The 27,196-nt window shown below is 33.1% G+C and overlaps 1 protein-coding gene across 1 annotated transcript; it reads left to right on the plus strand.

The window, feature by feature from the left end:
* The first annotated feature begins 13,632 nt into the window (after positions 1–13,632).
* LOC112764566 (uncharacterized) lies at positions 13,633–26,803 on the plus strand. The gene is made up of 8 exons (XM_025810237.3): positions 13,633–14,928; positions 16,208–16,284; positions 16,431–16,596; positions 22,293–22,381; positions 22,472–22,636; positions 22,743–22,820; positions 24,932–25,035; positions 26,200–26,803. Exons 1-8 carry the CDS (start codon positions 14,166–14,168, stop codon positions 26,303–26,305), a joined length of 1,548 nt encoding a protein of 515 aa, XP_025666022.1. The 5' UTR covers positions 13,633–14,165; the 3' UTR covers positions 26,306–26,803.
* Positions 26,804–27,196: the final 393 nt, after the last annotated feature.

Genomic DNA, 27,196 nt, shown 5'->3' on the forward strand with positions numbered 1-27,196 from the left:
CAAATCCTTTTTCTTTTGAGATCAATACCCCTCAAACCTCTTCCATGTTCAAAGCCTAAACCATATCCATTCTTCCTAACACCCAAAACAACTCATTAAACCCCCATTATTTGTCTTAACTGTCACATGACTTTTCTCCAAATTACCCATTATACAATTTATCATCATATTCCTTAGAATAACTTTCTTTCTCTCAACTCATATGTTTAATTCCATTAAAACCTCAAATTTACTCTCGTATTCCCAAACTCTTGAATTTATAATTTAATTTATCCTTTTTAAAAATTTTAGCTAGTAAATCAAATCTCTTTTCGTTGATATTAAGAATCAAATGGGTAAAATCACAATTTACAAAATCATAAAAATCCGATTTTCTTTAAAATCTTTAAAAGTATTCAAGACATATATTTTTTATAACTTAATCAAACCAAACCCATTTTTAAAACCATAACCAAAACTTTCAAAACTCTTTAAATTCTTAAAAAAATTTTGGCAGAACCTTCCTTAAAAACCAGAGTTTACCACCCTTCATGGGTCCCCTCAATTCAATCTCAACCCAACAAAATCAGCATTTCAAATCAACATTTTCAAGTTCGTCATTCAGAACCAATCATTATCAATTTTAATAAAAAAATCAAAATCAACATATTCAATCATTTTCACCAGAAATTCAAGAATCAACCCCGAAAAGTCATTTACATCACAGGCATTCATTCATTTGCATTAATTCACTAAACTCATCAGGTATTCAAATGCTAAATATTTTAATTTTAAAATAGTTTCCTAGCTCGAGGAATCAATATATCCCACAACGATTTTAACACAGTAAACCCTCTATTATTGTTAATTCTCAACAGCGGCAACAACCTCGATGATCTCCAAGCAATTGCAATGATTACAACAACAACGTATCTATCGTAAATTTAGATTTAATGTGAAAAGTGAGGTTAAGAGAAACTAGAATAAATTATTGTGGCGAAAAGAGGTAAAACAAATTCGATCTTACCACGAGGGATAGCTAAGAACGCTACGGCAGCCATAAGCATCGCATGCAACAACGTTACACAATCCTACGACATCAAGTACCTCAATTTCTTTAATAATCTAAAATCGAACACTAACTGCAAAGGTCCAAAATTAAAATACACTTACTGTGATAACAAAACGAAGCAGTAGCAACTCCGAACCGACCCGGCAGCAGCTCCGACAACTACCTCAAGACTCAAGCAACAGCGATAACCGGAAGCTCTGGTGACGGTGACTGTAACAACTATGCAGTGATGATAATATTCCAGAAATTCAAAAGAATGGAGACTAGAAGTAAGAACACTCTTCTCGACAGTGGATCCCGGCGATAGTAGTGCCATTTTTCGGCGACAGCAGCACAATTTTTCGGTGACAGAGGCTCGATGATGCATCTCCAGCAGCAGCGACAGAGCGTGGGGTGGCGGTGGCTGAACTCGACAACGATGGCGATGCCACTCGCAGTGATGACAGCGACAAGGCTCGGCAACGGTGACACGAACAACTTCGTCTCCTTCCTCGTGTTGCATCGTCTCTCTCTCTCTCTCTCTCTTCGTGTTCGACGGTGTTCGGGCTCCTCGGCAGCAGTTTCAACACACCGTGACGACAACGATGGCCAGGCTCTCCTCTAGCGGCAGCGACACAATCTTGACCTCTGTGGCGCGGTTCTCTCTCATGGCGTCTCCTCTCTCTTCGGCCCTTGCTCGACGAAGTCCTTCTCTTTCCCACTTCTCTTTGACGGCGACGGCAGCTCCCAACCCCGCCAACACTGTCCTCTTCCTCTCCTCCCTCTCTTCCCCCTTCCTCGAGCTGTGTGTGTGTGTGTTTGTGTGTGTGCGTGCGTGCGTGCGTGCGTGCGTGCGTGCGTGCGTGCGTGCGTGCGTGCGTGCGTGTGTGTGTGTGTTGTGAGAGGTGGTGTTGGTGGCTGGGGGTTTTAGGTTTAGAGAGTGTGTGTAATAGATTTAGGGTTAGATGCAAATTAAGATTTTGTTTAGTTAGGGTTAGGGTTTCAATTTAAGAATTTTGGATTAATTAAGTATAGAGTATTAATTTTAAATCTAATTTAATCTCTTAAAATTACTTTGAGAATACTATTATTTATCCATTTTACTAATTGACTTTCAATCAAGTACTCTAATTTAAAATATAAGATAATATCATTAATTTTTTTTATTCATAAAACTTAAAGTATTAATTTCAAAAATATCAATTATTTAAATCAAATCATATAAAATTTTTATTATCTTACAACTACTAAGCTTTATAATTTAAATATAGAAAATTATTCAATAATTATAAAATTAGATAAAAATTCTAATTTTAAATCGTTCGAACCTCATTATTTTCAAATTTCTAAAACTTTAAATTGTAAATAGAAAAATAATTAATAATTGTAAAGTTAGATAAAACCTTAATTTATTTCAAATTCAATTTATCAAAACTTGCTTTAATTATCTTTAATAAAATAATTTCTAAAATCAAAGTCTCTAATGAATAAATAAATTGAAATTAGCTCATAATAAGATTTTTTCAAAAATTATGGGTCTTACACCAACTATGCTCATTGGGTTGAAACTGCGAGAGGATTTCTTAAAGGGCATAAATTATGGCGCTATGTGACTGGTGATATTGTTTGCCTTGTTAAGCCCACTATGATTGAAAAATTAAAAGATGGGACTTCCAAATCCAAGGTGGATGCTGATAAAGATATTGCAGAGAAATTAAAAAGTTGGGATAGTAAAAATCACCAAATTATCACTTGGTTCTACAACACTTCTACTCCAGCCATTTATTTACAGTTTGGACATTTTAAAACTGCTAAAGAGGTATGTGATCATTTGGCAAAATGTTACACTATTTCTAATCTTTTCCATCAGTACCAACTACTAAAGGAGCTTCACAGCCTTAAGCAAGAATGTGGACAAGTGATTTTTTATTTTCTTGCTTAGATAGAAATTATTTGGGATCAATTGACCTCTTGTGAACACGTCTGATGCTAAGGCATATGAGGATTATTGCAACTGAACACGTCTAATACAGTTATTGATGGCATTTACTGATGACTATGAGCCAGTTAGAGCTTCTCTTTTTCATCAGAATCCCTAGTCTATTCTTGAATATGTCCTTCCTCGTCTTAACCCTGAAGAAACACGCCTAAGGTTGACTCGCTCTAAGAGTGAAATCATCTTTGTAACTATAGACAGGAAAGGTAAATTTTGCTGAAACTATAACCATTCTGGTCACTTACTCCTAGAATGTCCCTTTACTAAATGTCAAAAATGCAAGCAGAAAGGACACGTTAGCTCTAATTTTCCAAAAATGTTTTGCCATTATTGCAAGCTCTCGAGACACTTGATTACTACCTGCCCTACTCACCTGCCACGTCCTGATCAGACCAAGTATCATTCTCATCCCAACTTCTCCAAGAATGTGTCTGCTTCTGCTACTGCTGCTGTTGCTAATGAATCTACCAGCTCTGCTTCTCTCAACCCATCTTTTGCCTTTCCATCCGCCATTGAGTCTTTTCTTAAGCAACTTATCTCCTTTTCTAGTAATATTCCTGCTGTTCTTTTCTCATCTTTCTCTACTACTACAACTACACATTCTGTCAACACTGCTGATGGTTCCCGCTTAAATGTGACACATAAGGGTTTTATTTCTTAGTTAAATCTTAATTTTTCCAATACTTATTTTATTCCCAAGTTAAACTTTAATCTTATCTCTGCTGGTCAACTTGTTGATCTTGGTTTTAATGTCAATTTTTCTATTTTTGGTTGTCGTTGAAAAGGATCATCGAACGGGACAGATCATAGGGACTGGATGTAAGGTCGGAAGATTGTTTGAGGTTGAGAATCTTCATGTTCCTTCAATGTCGAATCTATGCTATCGCTTCTCCATCTATATTTCACTTGTTGCATCACCGTCTTGCCCATAACTCCTTAGAAAAATGGTGTCCTCTTATGTCTAAGGGCGTTCTAGGTCAAGTTAATAATGCGTCTTTTGATTGTATTTCTTGTCAAACTACAAAAACAACCAACTTTATCTTTTCATCATAATTCATCTCTTACTTGTTCTCCTTTGATCTTATCCACTCTGATATTTGGAGCCCCGCTCCCACAGCCTCTTTGGGAGAGGCTCGATACTTGCAGTATTCATTGATGATTATTCACGTTTACTAGAGTTCATTTGATGACTAATCGCCATGAGTTGCCTCAAATTTATATTAACTTTGCCACTATGATTAAAATTCAATTTTCCAAGGTTATTAAAGTCTTTCGACGTGATAATGCTATGAAATATCATGACTCTAAACTTTTACATTTTGTTGCTGCATAGGATACTTTGTCTTGAGTTTTTTTGTCGTAGTACATCTCAACAAAATGGAAGAGCTAAACACAAACACCGTCACATTCTTGATTCGGTTCGTTCGATGCGTGTTTCTTCTTCGTGTCCTGAGTCTACTTGGGGGTGAAGCTGTTCTCAATGCTGTCCATGTTATTAATAGACTTTCTTTTTTTGTTCTCGGTAATATTACTCCCTTTGAGCATCTTTATCATACCTCTCTAGATTACAGCTCTCTTCGAGTTTTTGGTTGTGCCTGTTTTGTTCTTCTTCAGCCTCATGAACATAATAAACTTGAACATCGGGCTCACATGTGTTGTTTCCTTGGTTATGGCACTAAACACATGTGTTATCATTGTTGGGATCCTATCTCTTGACGCATTTATATATCTCATCATGATGTATTCTAGGAGCATCACATGTTCTCTAACTTCTCCTCATTCAATTCCCTCTATCTAGTCACATTTTTTTACTAATTCCAATGTTGATATTTTTTCTAATGATGATAATATAGGTTTTGTATCAAGTTAACCTCTCAAGCCTCCCACTCTTCTGCCTTCTCCATCTCCCGATGATTCTAGATTGGATGGTGATCTTACTTCTGTTGTCATGCCTCCTCCTTTCACTCGATCCTCTAGAGTAAAAAGTTCACCTCCTCATCTTCTTGATTATCATTATTTTTCTACTATTCTTCATCAGCATGAACCTAAGTCTTTCAGAGAAGCCTCCATAAATCCAAATTGGCAGCAAGCAATGCAGGAAGAAATCCAGGCACTAGAAAAAGTGCACACTTGGAACTTGATTGATCCTTCTTCTGATAAAAAATTATGGGTAGTAGATGGGTGTACAAGATCAAGACTCGCTCTGATGGTTCTATTGATCATTATAAGGTGCGCTTGGTTGCTCAAGGATGTACACAAGAGTATAGTATTGATTATAAGGAGACTTTTGCTTGTATTGATTGTCTCACATCTGTTCGAGCACTTCTTACAATTGCTGAGGTCAAAAAATGGTCTCTCAGTCAGATGAATGTGAAGAACGCATTTCTAAATGGGGATTTAAAAAAAAAGTCTATATAAAACTACCCCCGAGATATCCTTGTCCTTCTAGAAAAGTTTGTCTTCTTCGTAAGATACTTTATGGTCTTAAGCAAGCTCCTCGTGAATGGTTTGAAAAGTTTAGCACCACTATATGCAATCTCGGTTTCACTTGCAGCTCTCATGAGAATGCTCTCTTTATTCATAAAAGTGAATGTGAGGTTGTTTTCTCTACTTTTGTATGTTGATGACATGATCATTACTGGAGATGATGTTCATGATATCACTGATCTTATAAAGCATCCCTTCACCACACTTTTGAGATGAAAGATCTTGATTCTCTCTGTTATTTTCTTACTCAAGCCAGTATTACAGATAGTCACACTGAGTCTACTCCTCTTGAGCCTAATGTCCAGTTTACTCCTATGGATGGCATTGTTTTAGATAATCCTACTCTTTATCTATCGATAGTTAGTGGGAGGTTTAGTCTATTTAACTGTCACGTGATCAGACATCACCTATCATGTTCATGTTGTTAGCCAATTTTTGTCAGCTCCTCATACTACTCATTATGTGGCAGTTCTTCGCATCTTCGCTACATCAAAGGAATTCTATTTCATGACCTTCATTTTTCTGCCCATTCATCTTTAACCCTTCAAACATACTCAGATGTTGATTGGGCTGGTGATCCCACGGATCGTCGTTCTACAACTGGTTATTATTTGTTTCTTGGTGACTCTCTTATTTTCTGGTGAGCCAAGAAGCAAACGTTCACTGTTCAATCAAATACCGAAGTTGAATATTATGCTATCGTTGACACCACTGTTGAGGTTGTCTTGATTTATTGGATCCTCGAAGACTTGGGTGCCACTTAGTCATCCCCAACTAACGTTTATTGTGATAACCGTAGTGCCATTCAGATTGCCCATAATGATATTTTTCATGAGCACACCAAATATATTGATATTGATTGTCACTTTTTCTGGCAACATCTCCTTATTGATGCTGTTCATCTTGTATTTGTTGGGACTCTAGATCATACTGGTGATATCTTCACGAAGACTCATCATCTTCCTCATTTTTGGACTCTAGTGTTGAAACTCAAGATAGTTATCCTTAGCTCCCACTTGAGTTTGAGGAGGGATGTTAGAGTATAATTAGAATCAATTAGATCAATTAGCATCAATTATAATTATTTAGCATATCTATATATTTATTGTAAGGATATTACGCTCTTATTATTTTGATTCTTCTAGCATCTCTATATACCCTTATATAATGTATCATTGAAAATATACTCAATAATACAATATACTTTCTTTAGATTATTCTCTTGTTCCAATAGCCACTCTTATTGCAAGAACTGCCCAAGTCTATGGGAACAAAGGTAACACATGTCATCTTCCACAAACAGCGACATCCCTTCAGCACATGATGGAAAAAATAACATTCCACTTCCATCGTCTCCTTTCTCTACAAAGGTTTTCATCTCCCCTTTCTCTTTGCAAACATGAAGATCTACTTGTTTAAAAGGGTTGTTGCCACCATCAATTTTGTATGGCAGCGGCTTATCTACTTTTTTTTTCTTTCTCTTTTTCTTCCTTTTCCATAATCTTCTCTTTCCTTTCTCTTTTTTTTCTCCATATTTCCTTTCACCTTCTTCCTGTCTTTCCTTTGTCGTCCCCCTCTGTCTTTTTCCTTTAAGCTCCCTCCCCTTTCCACCTCTTTTATACCTTTTTTATTTATCTCTTTTTCTCTCATTTTTCTCTTTCTTCTTCTATTTTATCCTTTTTGTTTTTATTGTATCTTTAGTTTGTTTGATTATCTGATTTTATTATTTAATAATCTTTTGTGGTGTATTTTCCTTTTTTTTTTTTGGGTCTTTTGTCTTTTTTTTTTCTTTATGGATGATTTGGGTAGAGTGATACAGATGTATTAAATCTAGAAGAAAGATAAATTGAGATTTGTCTTTTGTTTATGGAAATAATTTGAAATTAGAGAGGAATTTAGATTTAAGTTGAGAAGAAGAACGAATATTTCAGCATATTGCAACACTTTTGTGTAGATTTAAAAATAATAGATACTTAGATTCGTCTTTGTTTATACCAATTAAAATTCATTGGAATTGAATATTGTGTTTACTTTCTGTTTATAGTTTAACATAAAAAATATCTAATCTTTTTTTTAGATTTAAATTTAATTTGTCTCTATTATTTGTAAGTGCCACATGTCTATTTCTATGAATAAAATGTTTTATTCTGTTAAAAAAAAACATAAAAATAGCATATAAATTTTTAAGATAAATACAAAAATTAAAAATAATTTATGTGTTATTTAAATCACATTTTTGTAGTATATTATTCATTAAATTTTTTGGGTCACATTTCATCCTAGCCTCTTCCCCTTTTTTATAGTGACAGATTATAAAAATTTTAACAATAGAGATAAATATATATAACATGATAATAATTTTTATAACTATGATTATTCTTCAAATTACTAATTAAAAAAATAAAATTATAATTTAAAATAATAACATATAATTTAAATTTATTTTTTTGAATTTCATATTTTAAAAAGATTGAATGATCTTTTTATTGTAAATATAATCAAATGTCTCTCTTTCTATATATGCAACTAAATAATTATTTAAAAATTTATTTCCCATACAATTACAAAGTCAATTCTTTATGATATTCGTAGTAGGAAAAGTTTTCCAATTGATGCAGTTGCTAAGAAAAAATTGAAGCTAACTCCAAAAAAAACACCAATGGATACAAAATATGCTTTCAAGTCTCAACCAATTTTTAAAAAAGAACATCAATTTCATTTAGGTTGGAGAATTGATTATTAAAACATACATCTAATATGAAGTTTTCAAATTGACTATCAAGTGCCAAAAGTTTATTGGAAGAAAACTGCAATGCATAGAATTGAGTTAACTGGATCAACTTTTTCTTATAAAAAATTAAAAGCGAGTCTCTTAAATGTAAGCAAGCTATACAAAGAAGCAACTCAGTATTTATATACCTTTATTAAACGATTATTGATCTCTTGAAGCTGTCTATGAACTACTTAATAGAATATCTCAACTTGAAAATATGATGCAAATTTGATATCTTTTGAATTTTGCGTTTTGATCTTCCTTCCATGTATTACAAATATATCATGCATAGTTGGAATACTAATAATGTGTGTGTCACAAAACAAAGAGACTTCATCTAGTAAAATAGACCAACCATATCTCCTATATTTTGCAATTGCTGCTTAAATACTTTAATCAATGTCATAGCATTTATAATATTTGATAATTCCTTTGTGATGCTTGAGATAACTCATTAGTAACTCTCGATAAATTTTTCATCAAGTGCAAGTTGAAATTGAATTTAAAAGATTGAAAGACATTGAATTTAAAAAATTATATGTTTTCAATATAGTGACTCCAATACTAATTTTAGAGACAAAGCATTGGTATTAGAAACATGAGCAAATAACTTGTCCTTCTTTGTTTTGATACCTTAAACAAACTAACACTTGCTCCTTAGTTGGAAATGTCATGGACTTCATCAATCAAAACAATAAATAATTCATTTCTAAGATCATCAACAACAATAACTTTTGTTGTTTCACTTGGAGTAGCTCTTATAATATATATATATATATTTAAATGAGAGCGCTACTACTTTAAGATTTTCATGAGCATTTTTGAAAGCATGACCAATTTTTTCATTATATTGTGCGAGAAAATTCAGAAGTTTCAAAAAAATTTTCTTGATTAACAGAATTATCTGATTCATTATTACCATGAAAGGCCAATCCTTATCACAAGAGAAATCTAATACAATCAATTGTTGCTTTCAAGTGAATTTGATAAAAAAAAAAAAAAAATTTAACTCGCTCAAATAATTTTTCTTTTTCAACAACAACACTAATATGTTGCTTCGGCTTCATAAGTGCTTCACATTTTTCCAGCTCGATTATGAGTACTATCATGAAACTTAATAGTTAATACGAGTTTGTAGTCTCTTATTCCTTAACCAATTTAAAAAGTTATTGGTTATGAAAGCATCACCATATTCAGTCTTAAGGTTTCATAAGGTAACAATAAAGACACAAAAAATAACTTCTTCTTTTGTTATAGTTTATTCTAACCACTTTTCACAGTAATAAAATCAATTAGGATTAAATCTACAAAAAGAAAATTCAGAATCAATTTGTAAAAAATTATGATTCCTTAGCTTAAAAAGACCTTTTTGTAAATATATACATTTAACTTTATCTCTCTTTCATTCAAATAATAACTTGAAATCTTTGGTTTCATTAAAGATTTGCCACAAGGCTCTCTACTTAAAATTTTAAAAATCTCTTTTACTAAAGAGGTCGATAAATTGTTTTGAGATCCAAACTCTAATGATAATGTTCTTTTAAAATATTTCTCCATCATTGAAAAAATAAATTTATATTAATTTTTATTAAAAATTTAATTGATTAATAAATATAATATTATTATTGAAATATAATTTATACTTCTATACAATTCTAAAAGTATAATATAAATACAAAACATACAACAAACAAATCAAGGAAAATAAAAACACTAATAACATTTTATTGTAAAGTAATTAACCAAGCAATAAAGAAAAATAGACAATAATACAATAACAAAGAATTTCAGAGTGTAGATGTATTAGATGGTATAATGTGCTTATCACACTACTATATTTATGATAGTAAGTAGAAGTTAGAAATTAGCTTTTAACTGTTAACTTAACCATAATTAAAAGGTCATTATGCTTAACCAGAGTTAGTTAATAGGAGTAGTTAACATATTATAAATAATGCAATATGCAACTTGTATCTTTTGAGACTCTTCATTCTACTTGTGCAAGTTAATCTTTGCTCTCATTGATCCTTTTATTTTTTCCTGCCTTTCTTCTCTCACCGTCTTCCCATTACAGCAATCTCCGCATTGCTTTGTTCAAGCTTTTGTCAAGATGCTGCAATGAGGAACCAAGGTGCAACCCACTAATAAATAACAGTACAATACTTGTTTGTAATATTGCTAGCTACAATTAAAAAGATAAAAAATTGTTATTTTTTTAATATTGATAAAAAAATGTTATATTAGGTTATTCGATTTTAAGTGAGTTTTATTCTAATGTGGGAAGTTTTTTTTTTGCTTTTCAAAAGACAAACGTCTGTTTAAAATTTTTTTAATCAATTTACAAAAAGATCTGATAGTGTATGTGAATCCACAATAGCCAATATAAATGAACATGTAAACTATACTAATTAGAGGGATAGTTGTTAAGTAATTATACCTAATTAGCAATTACTAATTATGTTTAGCTAACCATATATATACCCTAATTGTAGTTGTACACAATAGTTTGATTCAATAACATTCCAATAACAGATTCATGGTAGTAGCTATGGTTGATGTGATTTGGGTCAGGAACCTGCTAACTGAGTTGCAATGTCCTTTAACAGCTACTTTCTAGTTTTTTTTGTAACAATCAAGGTGGTGTGTTACTAGCTACTAATCCAATCCCTCACTTTAAATCCAAGCATTTTGAGTTGGACCTCCATTTCGATCGAAATTATGTAGATAAGGACACAATCCGAGCCAATCATATCTCAGAGCCAATCATATCTTAGGGCTCTGCTCACATTGCTGATGTACTAACCAAGACCGTTCCTACTAATTATGCTTAGCTAATCATATATATACCCTAACTATAATTATACACAGTAGATTGATTCAATAACATTTCAAACTCTTCTCTCTCTCTAAATTTTTTGCATTTTTTTCTCTCTGAAACACTACATTAGATTCAAGATCTGATACCTTTCAATACCATTGATGTTTTTATTAAAAAAAATAATTTTTTAAATTTTAAAAATTATTAAAATACAAAACAGTAGACCCGTTTTGTTTTTATATTCTTTTAAATTATTAAATAAAAAACGGCATTGCCATTTTGATTTTTTATTTTTTTAATTTTAAAAATAGAAAACAGCATCTCCGTTTTGTTATTTTAATGAATTTAAAAAATTAAAATTACAATACTCCACAGTTTAGTACAAACACACATAATAGATTATTTTAGGGATAACACTAATTTTACCCCAATATTAAAAAAAAATTCCTAAGACAAAATTATATCAAATAAATCAATATAAATTTTTATATATTAACAATCACCGTCACAAATTCAAAATCAAATTCTTAAAAAAATATATAATGTTTTAAATTATAAAAAAATTAAATTATCAAAAATTTATTATTAATTAAGATAAATCAAATTCATGAAACAAAATAAAGGCAAAGAGTAGCAGATAGCAAAAAATAGCAGGGATTCAAGAATAAGGGAGTAACCAAATAGGCTAGTGAGCTGGTGGCAACATAGAGTAGCCACGCAGAGAAAATTATAATAGAATAAAATTACATTAATATCTTATATTACGTAAAAGATAAGTTTGTAATTTGTTAACTTTCTATCAATTTTCTTTGAATAGTTGAGAGAAAAATTTTGACATAGGCTCCATATCATTTTTTTTCTCTTCCATTTAATTTTTCTTCCCATTCAATCAAAGGAAAATTTATTTTTCCATTCATTTTTCTTCTCTACATTTTTTTTTCCTTTTAAATTCCTTTGATTCATAGTATTAATAAATTCGTTTTTGTCTTTGTGTGTCTTCTTTTTTCTTCGACTCTCTTCTACTTTTGCTACTATCTCCTTCCTTTTTTGTATCTTCCATCCTCAACTTCAACTTCTCCTCACCTTCTGCTTCTCCTCTTTCACTACCTCTCTTTGTTACTGTCCACAAATTTATGTGGTGTTCTATGACATTTCTAGCTCCGATCATCAAGATATGCTTTGTCTCACTTTTACTATAGATTTATTGTTCTCTATTTTTTATTTGATTTTTTTATTTAAAAATATATTGATAATTGTTAATTTGTGAAATTTTTAGTTGCTGTTTAGTATTTTATTATTGATTTTTTATGAAAGTGGATGATGATAAATTGGTGGTAATGGTAGCAATGGTAAAAGTGACCATGAATGAGTTTTTAAGTTTCCGATCATTTAAATTTAGTAGGAAACTCACATGTAGTGATTTTTATATAAAGTTAATATTCAAGAATTATTAAATAATTTAATATTAAATCATATCAAACGATTTTTAACTATAAATTTGATAACTATATGTGTCTTTATCTTAATTTTATTAGAGTTTTGTTGTGCCTTATTTAACATTTTGCCAAATACAATACATAGAATTTAATAATTTAACTATATTTTTTAGACTTTAATTTTGATGTATTGATAAGTCATGCAATCACATCCATTCTTTTTTATGATCATTCATGCGGTTAATTTGAAAGATAATTATTTTTACGGATGTGACATTATATAATTAAATACGCGTATAAAATTATTTTATATTGTTAGTGCATCAAAATTAAATTTTATTTTTATAGTATAAACTATTAAATATTATAAAAAAATTTAGATCGTTTACCGAAATAATTTAAAAAATATAAACAATAAATAAAATTAAAAACGTGATAAAAGTAATAAAATATATTACTTTATAGTAGCAAACAAATGTTATATCTGACAATTAATTTATACATTTGATACAAATTTTTAAAAGGTACGAATTAAAAACAAAACAAAATTTAATCACTAAATCTCGTTTATTCATTTTTACTCTTTTTATAATTAAAAAAAAGCACAATAATTCAGAGGATATTTTGGTATTCTTTATCCCAAAAATATCTTCGGTAGGGTACCGTTAAGACGTTACCAACAACCCTCTTCACATTTATTGTTTGTTGAGCGTCGTGAAGCATTTTTTACTAATAGTAATACTCTGTTTTGCAATTTATTTACACGCCACACAACAATAACTCCTTCGTATTATTAATTAATAAATAATAACAATTTTTTTTCTTTTTAAAACGGTAACAGATAAGAAAAATAAGAAAAATATAAAACAGTAAATCAAATCCAGATAAAAGAAAACAGTAAACTATTTTTTTTTATAACGCGGCACCGTAAGAAATATACTAAACTTATTTTCTATTACAAACATATTGTGTTATGAATATTACAAATTTCCAACCTAGCCAAAAAAAGATTTATTTATTTTACACACACATCACGCACTAAAAAACAAATAATAAAAATTAAATAAATCGAAAAGAAAGAAAAAAAAAAAAGTGAAAAAGGGAAACGAAGGTTTCAGCTTCATGACTTTGACTTTTCTCCTATTCTTTCCTTTCATGGTTCGCCTTCATCATTCATCATCATCAGCATCATAATCGTTTTCTTCTTGATTCATCGTTTTCTTCTTCATTTTCAGCCACCTTTGTTCTTTCTTCAGCTCAAAATCGCTCTTTCACTCTTCACACTCTTAACCCTCGCGTTTATCCCTTGCAAACCCAATTCCCCCCCCCCCCCCCCCCCCAATTTGCTTAATCAATCTTCATATCTAAGGTAAGAAGCTAAGAAACCCTTTTCCTCTTTTACAATCATTCAATGCCTTTTTCCCTCTTGTTGTGATGAACCCTTTACCTTGTTTTTTCGTCCTAGGGTAGAGACAGAAAGAACCTAAAATTTGAAAGGAAAAGACAAAAAAAAACGTTTTATTTCTCATTTATTTGTGATCAAACCCAAAATTAGGATTTTGAGGAAGGATCGGACATAAAGAAGGTGTAGTGAGGATTAGGGTTTGTTTGTTTTTGTGGCAAAGATGGAATCTTTGGATGCCACCATTTCTTCTAATTCACCATCTTCAATATTATCATCTTCTAGTGGTGTGAATAATAATGATAATATTAGTAGTGTAAGTAATGATAACAATGTTAATAGTAATAGTAATGGTGGAACTGTGACATGGTATGGTGTGAGGCTACCATCTGTTAGCCCTTTACGTTCCCCACTTTCCTTTCTCTTGGATTACTCTGGCATTCTAAGATCAAGCCATGATTCTGAGAGTTTGGTTGTGAACAATGGTGTTACGGGTCTAGAATTGCGGTCTGAGCCTCGGATTCAGTCACCTGATGATGCTGGTGGTGTTGCTTCTGGGACACCCTGCAACAACGGTGCTGCTGGGGAGGTTGCAATAAGGATCATTGGTGCTGGAGAGCATGATCACAATGTGGGGTTAGGTTCGTCTATTCCCTCATCCTCAAGGAGTCAGATTGGAGAAGCGGGGTATGATGGTTGTGATGAGATGATTGGTGATAGAGGGGGAATTGATGATGATGCCGAGGGTCATCGCAATGGAGTTCCGGTCAGCGAGAGGGTGCCTCTGGTGTCTCCAGCTTCTTCTTCGTCTTTGGCTGGTGGTAGTGGGCAGGCTGATGGTGATGTGGGGAATGGTGTAGATAGTAACAATAGGGATTCCTCAAACTACCAGAGATATGACATTCAGCGGATTGCAAAGTGGATTGAGCAGATTCTTCCTTTCTCACTCTTGTTACTGGTTGTTTTCATCCGTCAGCATTTGCAAGGTAGCGCATTACTTCTGTTCTATTGAATTGGTTGTAAAAGCTCCTCTTAGGATACTCCACTACATTCTCGGCATTGTTTGTTGCTATTGTTTACATCCATTGCTGATACATAGTTTAGTATGTATTGGAATTTGATGATGTGGCTTGAACTAATTCAGTTGGGTTGTGATTTTTCTCTTGTGAATTATAATGCTCTGAATAGTTTTCCATTCATATGACTTGGTGTCTGTTGTGTTTATAGCCCTAGGTTGTTTCTTTATTCTAAAGGAATGTGGTGGATGGAATGATAACGGTAGAACAGAGTAAGTAGTATTGGCTAACATCTATACTTCCATATTAAATTTGGTCTTGCTACAGCACTAAATGTTTTCTGTTAATCTAAGCAATGATAGGGAGGAAGGGGCTATAGTATGCACAAATAATTTTGAGGAACATGTAGGTTGCACTTTTGTTGTTTACTGTTTTCTCCAATAGGAGTTTCCCACCTTGCAGGCATGGATCTAGTACTAACTAATGATGAGGAAGATTTATAAAACAAATATGAGGAAAGGAAAAAAATATCCTTCCTACAATTCGTACAATGAGTCCGTTACTGTTACTGCATTTTGCATTCTGGTTCTTGAATGGCTAATATGATATTTGTCCTCCTTTGCTCTGGGTTTTACTTGAGACACTTGTTGTGATTTAATTATTTATAATATCTGTTCAATACAAAGTAAACTTTCTTTCTGTAACTGATACAAAATATCAATTTCAGGGTCCACCTCAAATTTTTTTTTGTAAATTAACAATATTAATGTTTGCTAGTCGCCTAGTCCACATCCATATAAAGCAACTGTGAACATTTTTTGGGTCTCAGTCATTTCAGGATGCCTATTTACATATTAAATAATACAAGTATATCAAAATAACTGTAAAATAGCTGTGTGGATGATTGCACCTGGGTTGTGCCTGCCTTCCTGCAGGTGCAGGGTGAGATCTGTTGCTGCACCTTTGACCAGATTTTGCTGCTTTGCTAAGTGCGAGAGATGTAAAAATATATTTTTGTAGAACTAACTGAGCAATGATGTTGATGAGATTTGTTTCTTTAGTGATTATATGAACACCTTGCTAAGCTTTATGTCTTCCTTGTGAGTTGCGGTTGTTCCTTTTCTTTGTATTGTCATGAGTAGGTGCATCATTTATGATTAACTGCTTCTCACATATAGTTTTATTTTCAGCGTCGTTTGAAGTTTTAAATTGTTATTAATTCGTGATAACCATTTTTGGGAACTTTCAGGTTTCTTTGTCACAATTTGGATATCAGCTGTGATGTTCAAGTCAAATGAAATTGTTAAGAAGCAGACAGCTTTAAAGGTGAAAACTCAGAATTTTATTTATCATCCAAAATTTCCATGTCTAAACCTAGTTCATAGTTCCTATTTTGTAAACCTCCCTCCCCTTTTACCCTAAATATAAATAAATAAATAAATGAGAGGCTTAATACATGCTTTATTATGCAGGGGGATAGGAAAGTGTCAGTTCTTGTTGGTATATCTATTGCCTTCATGCTTCATGTGATGTTCATTTATTGGTGGTATCGAAATGATGATCTTTTATACCCACTGGTGTTGGTTCCCCCAAAAGCAAATCCTTTCTGGCATGCAATATTCATCATCTTAGTTAATGGTATGAACTTGTTCTTTGTATGCAGTTTTCAGTCATTACGTTGCTACAGTGAATTTGTGTAGAACTTTTATTTGCTCTAGTATATTATAAAAATGTCCTTATCACAGGATGCCTGACCGATATATGCAAGGGTTTCATTAAGTTTCAGTGTAATTTGGCAGCTGATTGATTGATCAATAATGCCGAAATTATGCCTTCAGTTTTTTTCATAATTTTTGTTTTAAAAGCTTGTCACATGAAAATGGGTACAACACAACGGATTCTTTATATTTGATTATTCGGTAGGATAGTAATTTAACTAAATTTGTCTCAGCATAAAGTTTTATTTTCTATTTTATTGTACTTCATCTACATTCAAGATGTATTTTATTCCTTTTTTGTGTGTTCGGATCAAGTTTTGTTTGTGTGATATCCATTGTCATTTCCCAATCACTCATGTAATCCTCATCCTAGCATACTAAAGTTAAAAAGGGAAAGTTAACTGAAATTGTGTTGTAGATCTGGAGTTTCTGTAAGTAGAAGTGATCTTAAGATCTCAGCTATCAAATTTCTATGTCCACTAATCTATAGCTATTGAAATAGTTGAAGTGTTTGAATATAATGTTCTGTTAAATGTACAGGGAATCATCCTCTTCATAGAGGAATTACAGAAATAGAAATAACTAGAAAATGGGAAAGAAGGGAAAAATACTAGCCTAAAATAAAGGAAAGATTTCTAATCATAAAATTCCTAAAATTAAGCTAAACCAAAAAAGGAAAAGATTTATAACTAATTCTATTTACATAAAAGATTCATGAAAGGAATTAGGAATCAGATTTTGATTTGATCTAGTCAACACTCCGCCTCAAGCTGGCTTGAAGATATCCTTCATTGACAGCTTGCTTATTATGCTATCAAAGGTCTTTTTGGGTAATCCTTTAGTTAGAACATCTGCTAATTGTTCTGTGGTTGGAACATATGAGATGCAAATCTGTCCTCTCTCAATCTTTTTCCTGATAAAATGCTTGTCAACTTCAACATGTTCAGTTCTATCATGCAGCACTGGATTATAAGAAATAGAAATTGCAGATTTGTTGTCACAATACAACCTCATTGGTGGAGAAATGAGAACTTTTAGTTCTTGTTCTACCCATAGTGCTTCACATATTCCATGAGCCACTGCTCTAAACTTAGCTTCTGCACTACTTCGTGCCACAACACTCTTTTTTACTCCTCTAACTAACTAGGTTTCCGCCAACAAAAGTACAATACCCAGATGTTGACCTTCTATCCATGACATTCCCAGCCCAATCCGCATCTGTATAGGCTTCTATGTGAAGATTTCCATACTTTTTGTAGAGTAACCCTTTCCCAGGCGACCCTTCCAAGTACCTTAGGATTCTAAAGACAGCATCCATGTGTTCTCGACCAGGTAAATGCATAAACTGGCTTACCATGCTCACAGCAAAGGCTATATCTAGGCGTGTATGGGATAAATAGGTTAGCCTCCCTACCAACCGCTGATATCCCCTTTTGTCCATTACATTTTCTGGTTTAGCTGGCTTCAATTTTAAGTTAGGCTCTATAGGTGTTTCAGCAGCTTTACGACCAAGTAATCCCGTCTCTTTTAAAAGATCTAGGATGTACTTTCGTTGGTTCATAAAAATGCCTTCCTTAGACCTTGCAAATTCAATTCCAAGGAAGTATTTTAATGACCCAAGTTCTTTGATTTCAAATGCTTTGGCAAGCTTCTCCTTCAAGTCTTTTAGCTCCAAAAAATCATCACATGTCAGAATAATGTCATCCACATATACAATTAAGATGGCAGTTTTATTAGCTGCTGAATGTTTATAGAAAAGTGTATGGTCAGCTTGGCTTTGAGTATAACTGAGTCCCTTCACCACCATTCCAAGTCATTCAAACCAAGCTCTTTGAGATTGTTTCAATCTATAGAGAGATTTCTTTAGTTTGCACACTTTATTCCTCCCTAGTTCAGCCTCAAATCCAGGTGGAAGTTTCATGAACACCTCTTCCTCTAGCTCCCCATTCAGGAAAGCATTCTTTACATCCAATTGATGTAAAGGCCAATTGTAATTCACAGCAAGAGATAAGAGAATCCGCACAGAGTTGAGTTTAGCAACTGGAGCAAAAGTCTCTCGATAGTCTACTCCATAGGTTTGTGTAAATCCCCTAGCTACTAACCTTAGCCTTATACCTCTCTATGCTTCCATCAGCATTGCATTTGATGGTGAAAACCCACTTGCAGCCAACTAATTTTGTATTCTGTGGCAGATCTACAATCTCCCAAGTTTCATTCTTCTTGAGTGCATGCCACTCTTCCATCACTGCTAATTTTTAGTTGGGATCATCTAGTGCTTCCTCTATGTTCCTAGGCTCCAACAGATTTGTAATTTTTGAAGTAAAAGCTCGATGTTTTTGAGAGAGATTTTGGTAAGAGACATAATTGGAAATAGGATGGTTGGTGCTGGTTTTGAGTACCTTTTTGGTGCAGGTTCTGGTTTCTTTCCTAAGGGCTATTGGTAAGTTATTATTAGAATTGACAATTTCAGATTTACCTGGAAGTTCCTGAAGTACTATAGTTGGGCCGTCTTCCGGGTTTTCAGATTGGGTTGGTACAGAGATGATGGGCTGGTCTCTAGTCTTCTTAGGATATTTCCGAACATAATATCGAAGCTCCTTTTCTGATTGTGGTATTTCTTTTCCTGTTTGGGTTCCAACTAATTCTGACACAATTTCAGAATTGGTTTTCCACATCTTGTTTTTGCAATTGTTTCATAATTTACTTGATCAGTGAAAGTTGTATCCTCAATATGTAAGGTAGGAGTGAGTAAAGGTTCATGCAAAAAATTTTCTTCACTTAGGCTCTCCCCCTTAAGAGAATTTTTCTAAAAAAAGGTTTCATGTTCCAAAAAAGTAACATCCATGCTTACATGAAATTTCTTGGTGTGTGGATTGAAACATTTATAATTCTTTTGACTTGGGGAATAGCAATAAAAATGCATTTTTCTGCCCTTGGATCAAGTTTACTTCGATATAAAGGTGTATGCAAAAACACAGTGCAACTAAATACTTTTAAAGGCAAGTCAGAATGCAACCTACATGCTGGAACATTCTTTTTGAAATTATCCAACAATGTGCAGTAATTTAACACGTGTGGGCATTCGATTTATGAGATAAGCTGCTGATAAGACAGCATCTCCCCATAAATACTTTGGAACATTACCCTCGAACATAATGGCACGTGCTACTTCAAGAAGATGTTCATTCTTCCTTTCAGCAATGCCATTTTGTTGGGGTGTATTGAGGCATGTAGATTGATGTTGAATACCTTTCTTTTGAAGAAATTCACCAAGATTTTTATTAAAGTATTCAGTGCCATTATCACTTCTTAATATTGAAATTTTTGTCAAATTGTGTTTCTATCATTGTTGAAAAATATTGAAAAATTTTAGAAACCTCAGATTTTTTATTCATAAGATAGATCCAATATAGTCATGTGTGGTCATCGATAAAAGTTACAAACCATTTTTTTCCAAATTGAGTTGTTATTTTCGATGGACCCCATACATCACTATGAATCAAGTGGAAAGGTGTAGATGCATGATAAGGTTGAGAGTAATAAGGAACTCTATGACTTTTTGAACGAATACAACTTTCACATTTAAGTAAGGAAGAATCAATATTCTTAAACAAATTTGGAAACAAATGTTTGAGATATGCAAAACTAGGGTGTCCTAGTCTATTGTACCAGAGCATTATTTGGTCCTTTATAGGCATAGAACTTATACCACTAAATCTTTGAGTTATTTTATCCTCCGAAATATCTTCAAAATGATAAAGTCCATCCATCATCTTAGCACTACCATCATCTTTCCTGAGGTCCGGTCCTGAAAAATACCGTGAGTGTCAAAGAATGTCACAGCACAATTGGAATCCTTGCAGATTTTACTAATATAGAGAAGATTACAAATAAGCTTTGGTACATGTAGGACATTTCTTAGGTCAATGTTTTTGGACAATTTAATTGTACTTTTTCTAGCAATAGATGAAAAACTACCATCAGCAACTCTAATTTTCTTATTTCCATAATAAGTTTTAAATAAATGAGAGAGGCTGGTCATATGGTCCCCTTTGCAGTTAAGGGACATAGGAATACTAAAATTACCTGTTTGAGCTAAAGAACCACTAGGAATACTAGACACAGAACTGGAATTAAACAGCTTTATGAGCTGCTCAACCTGTTTCTTACTCAAGGATGATTTTTCAGCCTCATGAACAGTTGGAGTAGATCGTATTTGGGACCAGGTTTGCTGCCTTTAAGATGTGCTGGTTTTCCATGAATCTTCTAGCAGGTTTTTCGGGTGTGCTGAGGTTTATTGCAGTGGTCACCAAAGATTGGAGGGGTGCTTTTGATTTGATGAACTTTTAAGTGGAGTAGGTGCCACTAAGAGTGCATTAGACTCCAAAGAAATCTGTTCTGTCTTGCCTTTTCCCATCATCATAGCTCTACGAGTTTCCTCTCTTCTAACTTCAGCAAATACTTCTCCAATTGAGGGTAGGATTGCTCTTCCAATAATTCTTCCACGAACTTCATCTAGCTCCACGTTGAGGCTTGCAAGAAATTGGAATATCCTCCCTTCTTCCACTGTTTGTTGGTGTTTTGCATCAGCGGCTAAATTCCACTTGTAGTTATTGAAGTGGTCAAGATACTGCCACACCTGCTTTAATGTGTGGAAATATTTGGTGACATTGTCACTTCCTTGTTGAATTTCTCTAGCTTTTAGAGTAAGTTCATAAATCTGGGATTTATTCCCAAGATCAAAATACATCTCCTTGACACTATCCCATAATTCTTTGGCAGTGGTATAGTACATGTAGTTACTACTAATATCCTCCTCCATTGAGTTCACCAGCCATGTCATCACCATGGAATTTTCGGTATCCCACACATTATATTGTGGGTCAGTGACGTTAGGCTGGCTTCACTCACCGGTGAGATATCCATTCTTCACTCTTCCACTGATATACATCTGAACTGATTGAGACCACCTAAGGTAGTTTTGACCCATTGGGTCAAAATGTGGTGATCTGAACTGAATGGGAGTCACCACTAACTAGTACCCGTTGTTCAGATTTTAAATCTGATGGAGTAGGAGTGGTGTTCTCCTTTTGTTCAGGATTAATGACTGAGGAACTGTCAGACATAGCTATAAATCAGAGGCACAGTGCAGAGATCCTGCTCTGATACCAAGTTGAAGTGTTTGAATATAATGTTCTGTCAAATGTACATACAGGGAATCATCCTCTTTATAGAGGAATTACAGAAATAGAAATAACTAGAAAATAGGAAAGAAGGAAAAAATACTAGCCTAAAATAAAGGAAAGATTTCTAATCATAAAATTCCTAAACTTAAGATAAACCAAAAAAGAAAAAGATTTATAACTAATTCTATTTACATAAAAGATTCATGAAAGGAATTAGGAATCTGATTTTGATTTGATCTAGTCAACAAACTTAGCTAGATCTTCTGAATCTCCTTTAATTTATATCCATATTCAACGTTTGTAGTCTTAGTTGATTGCTTAAGCATCACATCTCTTCCGTGTATTGTTCATTTTTGTAGCTTTGAATCATTAATCATTTTATTTTTGTTGCTACTTGGTAGTAATGTTCATCACGTATATTGACTTTCAGATGCATTGGTGCGGCAAGCAGCAATGGCCTTCAAGTGTATTCTGTTAATATATTACAAAAGTGGCAGAGGTCATAGCTTCCGTCGGCAGGTGATTAGTATTTTCCATATAAAACAGGTATATAATTACTGGTTATAGTTAACTAGTTACAATATCTGAAATTGTCTGTCTTACTTGTAGGCTCAAATGTTAACGCTGGTTGAGTACACACTGCTATTGTATCGTGCCTTATTACCAACACCTGTTTGGTACCGGTTTTTCTTAAACAGGGCATACGGCAGTCTCTTTTCATCCCTGACCACAGGGTTATATTTAACTTTCAAGCTAACATCTGTTGTTGAGAAGGTATGTTTCCATTTTTCAAAATTAGTATTCCTTGCTCAGCGTTTGAAGGTACTTGTGTATGATGCTAATTGTTTCCATTGTCTTTAACTTTCTATGTGGTTATTAGGTCCAATGCTTTTTATCTGCCTTGAAAGCATTGTCAAGAAAGGAAGTTCATTATGGGGTTAATGCCACAATGGAGCAGGTAATATTTCCAGTTTTTTGACACATATTAACATCTGAATAAATTCATTTGTAAACAAAAATTTTCTGTTGTATATAATTTTTTGATTCTGCTTTATTTGATGATATGCTAGTTAAAACTTGTTAGTTCTTATTTTTCTAACCACTTGCAAACCTGTAAAACACATTTAAGTTATGGTGTGTAAGTGGTAGATACATAAGAAGAGGATTGTTGTTAGCTATTCTCCTCCAAGTAACACATTTCATCAATCAGTTAATGCAGCTTTGGTCTGTAAAATTACTTACAAATAAATTACTCACATGGAAATGATTAATTGTGCCTTTAGTATAGCATAGATGTATGAATCAAATTTATCACATAATCTCACACAACTTAATTTTCCCTCGTGGAATATTTAGTTAGGACTTGCCGACTTGGTAGTTGGTAATGTTGTACTAAAGTAGAACATTAGTTTTATGGGTAATATGGAGAGGGATTTTTTGAAGAAAACTTAATTTTTATTTGTTGTACCTTTGACATAAGATTATTATTATTTTTTATATTTTATTTTTGAAAGCTTTATTTGTTATGCTTTTTTTTTCTCCACTTTCCGTGGCCACTACTCATTGGTCTGTTCAACCATTTTTGTTTTGATAAATTTTACAATTTTATGCACACGCATGAAAATATTTATATTTTTATCTTAAGCTTTTTTTTTGTTGTCTTCTGGGAATGTTCAACTTGTCCTTCAAAAAATTGGAAATAATTATGAGCTATTTTAGAGGTTTTAAGAGTAAAGTGACAAATAAACCCCTGAGAATTTACATTTCAGACATGTTAATCCCTAATGAAAAAAGAGGTACCAATAAAGTCCTCCAATATAACAAACGTGGACAAGTTAGATCAAATTCAGACCTTCTACCCTAATCATAAGGGCTAATTTGAAGGTAGTGTGTCCACATCTGCTATCCTAGAGGACTTTATTGATACTTTTTTTTCTTTAGGGACTAATCTGTCCGAAGTATAAAGCCTCAGGTTTATTTGTCACTTTACTCAGGTTTTAATAGTATTAAGGATGGATCTGCTTTATGGCAATGTGCCTTTGTGCAGGTTCACTGCATCTATCTTTGGTAATTTCAGTTTAATTACTTTAGAGGTCCCTAGGGGTCTAGTTTCTCTCAATTTATAATCAAGTTCTTATTTCTTAAAAGTTTTTAATCAAGTTCCTTACATTGGAAAGAAGTTTTCAATTGAATCCCTAATCACAACTCACCATTCCTAAAAGGTTACATTAAACATAATATTCACTTTGGACTTAGCTTCCAACTCACTAGATCCTTCTATGTCACCCCATTCCAACTCACCCACTCTTCTGCTGCCCCACACATTGAAATCCACACTTGGATTTGGCACATCTATATTCTGCATTGCTACCACTGCAAATAGATCAACCTTCTAGAGCATATTTGGGGTATTCTTCCGCAAGAGACTCTACCTTCATTTACATCCCTACCTGGCATCTATTCACTAATATTTTTTGGTGCAGCAGTGGTTACTAGGGACTCGCTTGCAAACTTATTTATAATGTAGGGATATGCATGACTAAAAAGTTTCAAACTATAGGCAACTGATTAAAGATTAAGTGAAACTATAGGACCTCCAAAGTAATTACACCTATCATTTCCATGGATATCCTTACTTTGCTTTTGTACTGGAGAGACTTGTAATTGGTTCTAATGATCATGTTAGCAGGGATTCTTTATGCCATAGGCAATGGGAGGAGCCTTATGGCAATGTGTGTTTTTGGCCATTTCAATGTATATTTTTGCAAGCTGAGATGTTAGAATTTTCAGAGACCGTTTTGTTATCTTTGCACTTGTTGATAGATAGTGCTTCAAGATGCATTAGTGGCTGCATTCCTTGGGATTCTTTGTGATTGCAGTGGAATGAGCCTAATGACAATGTTGTTCATGCAGTGTTCTGCCATTCTGTTTAGCTGTTCCTTTGTAGTGTTTCTATATTTTTAAGGATGAGAAATTGTCTAAATACTGATATAGGTATTGTACTGTTATTGAAGACTTTGTTGGGAATCACTTTTAAGTATGATTGTAAAATCTATTCATTGAAATCAGGTTAATGCTGCTGGTGACTTATGTGCCATATGCCAGGAGAAAATGCATGCCCCCATATTGTTGCGCTGCAAACACATTTTCTGCGAGGAATGTGTGTCAGAATGGTAAGTTCATACTTATATTCCTTATTTAGATATTCTGTTGTTTTTTAGCGTTAATTTATTTTAAAGAGGAAAACTAGAAATCAGCTAAGAAAGTTTCCAACTAGTTCCTGTTTTTTTAAGTACTCAAGAATGTGTTTCTTTGGTTTTCATCTCTCTTGCACAGGAAAAAGAGATAAACTTTGCATGCAATAATCTGAACGTTTTGTTTATTGACAACTTTATCCTGTAAAGTGCAAGACATTGGTAATTTAGTAATTATATGGATTGTATGAACAAATATGAGGAAAGAGAATTTGATCATTGCCCTCTTGTGATTCGAATGAGTGAGGGGCTAAGATGTATTGTTATGAACTCGGACAAGATGAAGCTTTCTAGGTCTTGCATTTTTTTGTTTTTTGGGATTGGAAAAAAGAGAGAATTTTATTAAGATGAGAAGATAATACAAATTGGGGATAAGGATTCCCTATACAAAACCAAAACAAAACAAAAGATTTATTTATAAAGATTATGAATTTTACACCAAATAAATGTTAGGAGTCATATCCTACCCCATAAAACATGCTTATCAAAAAGTCTGTCATTGAAGGTGTAATTTTAGACATGAAGATGCCCTTAAGAACAGTGATACTTATATTATTCTTCTATACATGTGTTTTTTCACCTTATTGCCAGAAGCACTGGTTTCCCATAAATCTTTGGATGTTGGACCTTTAATTTTTATGATAAAATGTGTAGGTTAAATTATTCAGTTCTTATAGTTTTTCTAAATTTGTAATTAGGTCCTTACATCTTAAAAGTTTTCAATTAGGTCCTTACACCAGTTTTAAATTTGTAATTAGATTATTTTTAACAGTTTTCATCCATCTCACACCATCATCGTCAGCATATTCCGTTAAGTTAAACATTTTTGGAATGGCAAGGATGTGATTACAAATTTAAAATTGCTGTAGAGATCCAATTAAAAACTTTTGAAGTATTGGAACTCAATTACAAATTTGGTAAAACTATAAGGACTAATTGAGTAATTTAATCTAAAAATTATATTATCCATTTTGATAGCCATCAAAAGTTCAAAGAGACTAATTATAAAATATATTAGAGATGTTCTTTTCTTGTATCAGAAACTGCATTCTGATCTGCTCAATAATGGAACTTTCTTTTCAGGTTTGAGAGAGAAAGGACATGCCCTCTATGCAGAGCACTGGTAAAGCCTGCTGATCTGCGTACCTTCGGAGACGGATCAACGAGTCTCTTTTTCCAGTTGTTCTAGACTCTGGAAGCTTCTTGTTAGGTTGGATGATAATTTTGCCAACCTCTGGTCGAAAGTACCTTGCTTCTTACTCGGCTATCGTGGGATTTTTTCGTCAATCGGTTCCTGGGAAATAAGATTGAAGGAATCATCTTGGATATGACTGTACACTCAGTCATGGCTTGAGAGCACAACATTCCTCCTCTTTTAATGAATTTTAGGTGTACAAAAGAAAAGGGCTCAAACTTGAGGGAATCAACTAACCTTAAGTATTCTTTATATCTCAGAGTGTGATGGACACAGATTTGTTCTTAATGTTCATCTTTTTGAAATTCATTCACCTCATTTTTTTTTCAAAGTATGTTTATATTTATAATATATAAATGTTTCTTTCATAGCCCTTTCGTTTATTTTTATTATTTTGATGCAAAACATGTCAACTGATTTTGTTTCTTGTACACATGTAAACTGAAATTGCTACTTGGTGTAACAAACTTGGATTTGGATGCTTTCGATTCATGTGCATGACTTATTACTATTATTTTGTTTTTTTCTTTTTCTTTTGAATTTTACCGGAGGAGAAGGCTGCTCTCGAGACTTCGGTACAAATACGTGTTGGCGTTAAAACCAGATTTACACGAGAATTTCATTTTTAAATACATGTTTCTTTTTTTTTTTTTTCTAAAAAATAGAGACAAGCGATAAAATGTTAAAACGGTCCTTAAGTTTTCAACTCATCGTCGTTGCGTAGCAAAGCACGCTAATACACGTTGATAATCAGGCTGCTAACGTTTTTCTTTTGGTATTATTACGGGCCCGACAAGAAAAGTACATCTTCACTAGGCGACTTTGTTCATCATTTACTAGTAATTGTATTCTCTCCTTCGGAGGAGAGTCTTAAAAGTATATTCC

This window comes from Arachis hypogaea, chromosome 17 (genome assembly GCF_003086295.3).
Source record: "Arachis hypogaea cultivar Tifrunner chromosome 17, arahy.Tifrunner.gnm2.J5K5, whole genome shotgun sequence".
NCBI classification, from domain to species: domain Eukaryota; kingdom Viridiplantae; phylum Streptophyta; class Magnoliopsida; order Fabales; family Fabaceae; genus Arachis; species Arachis hypogaea.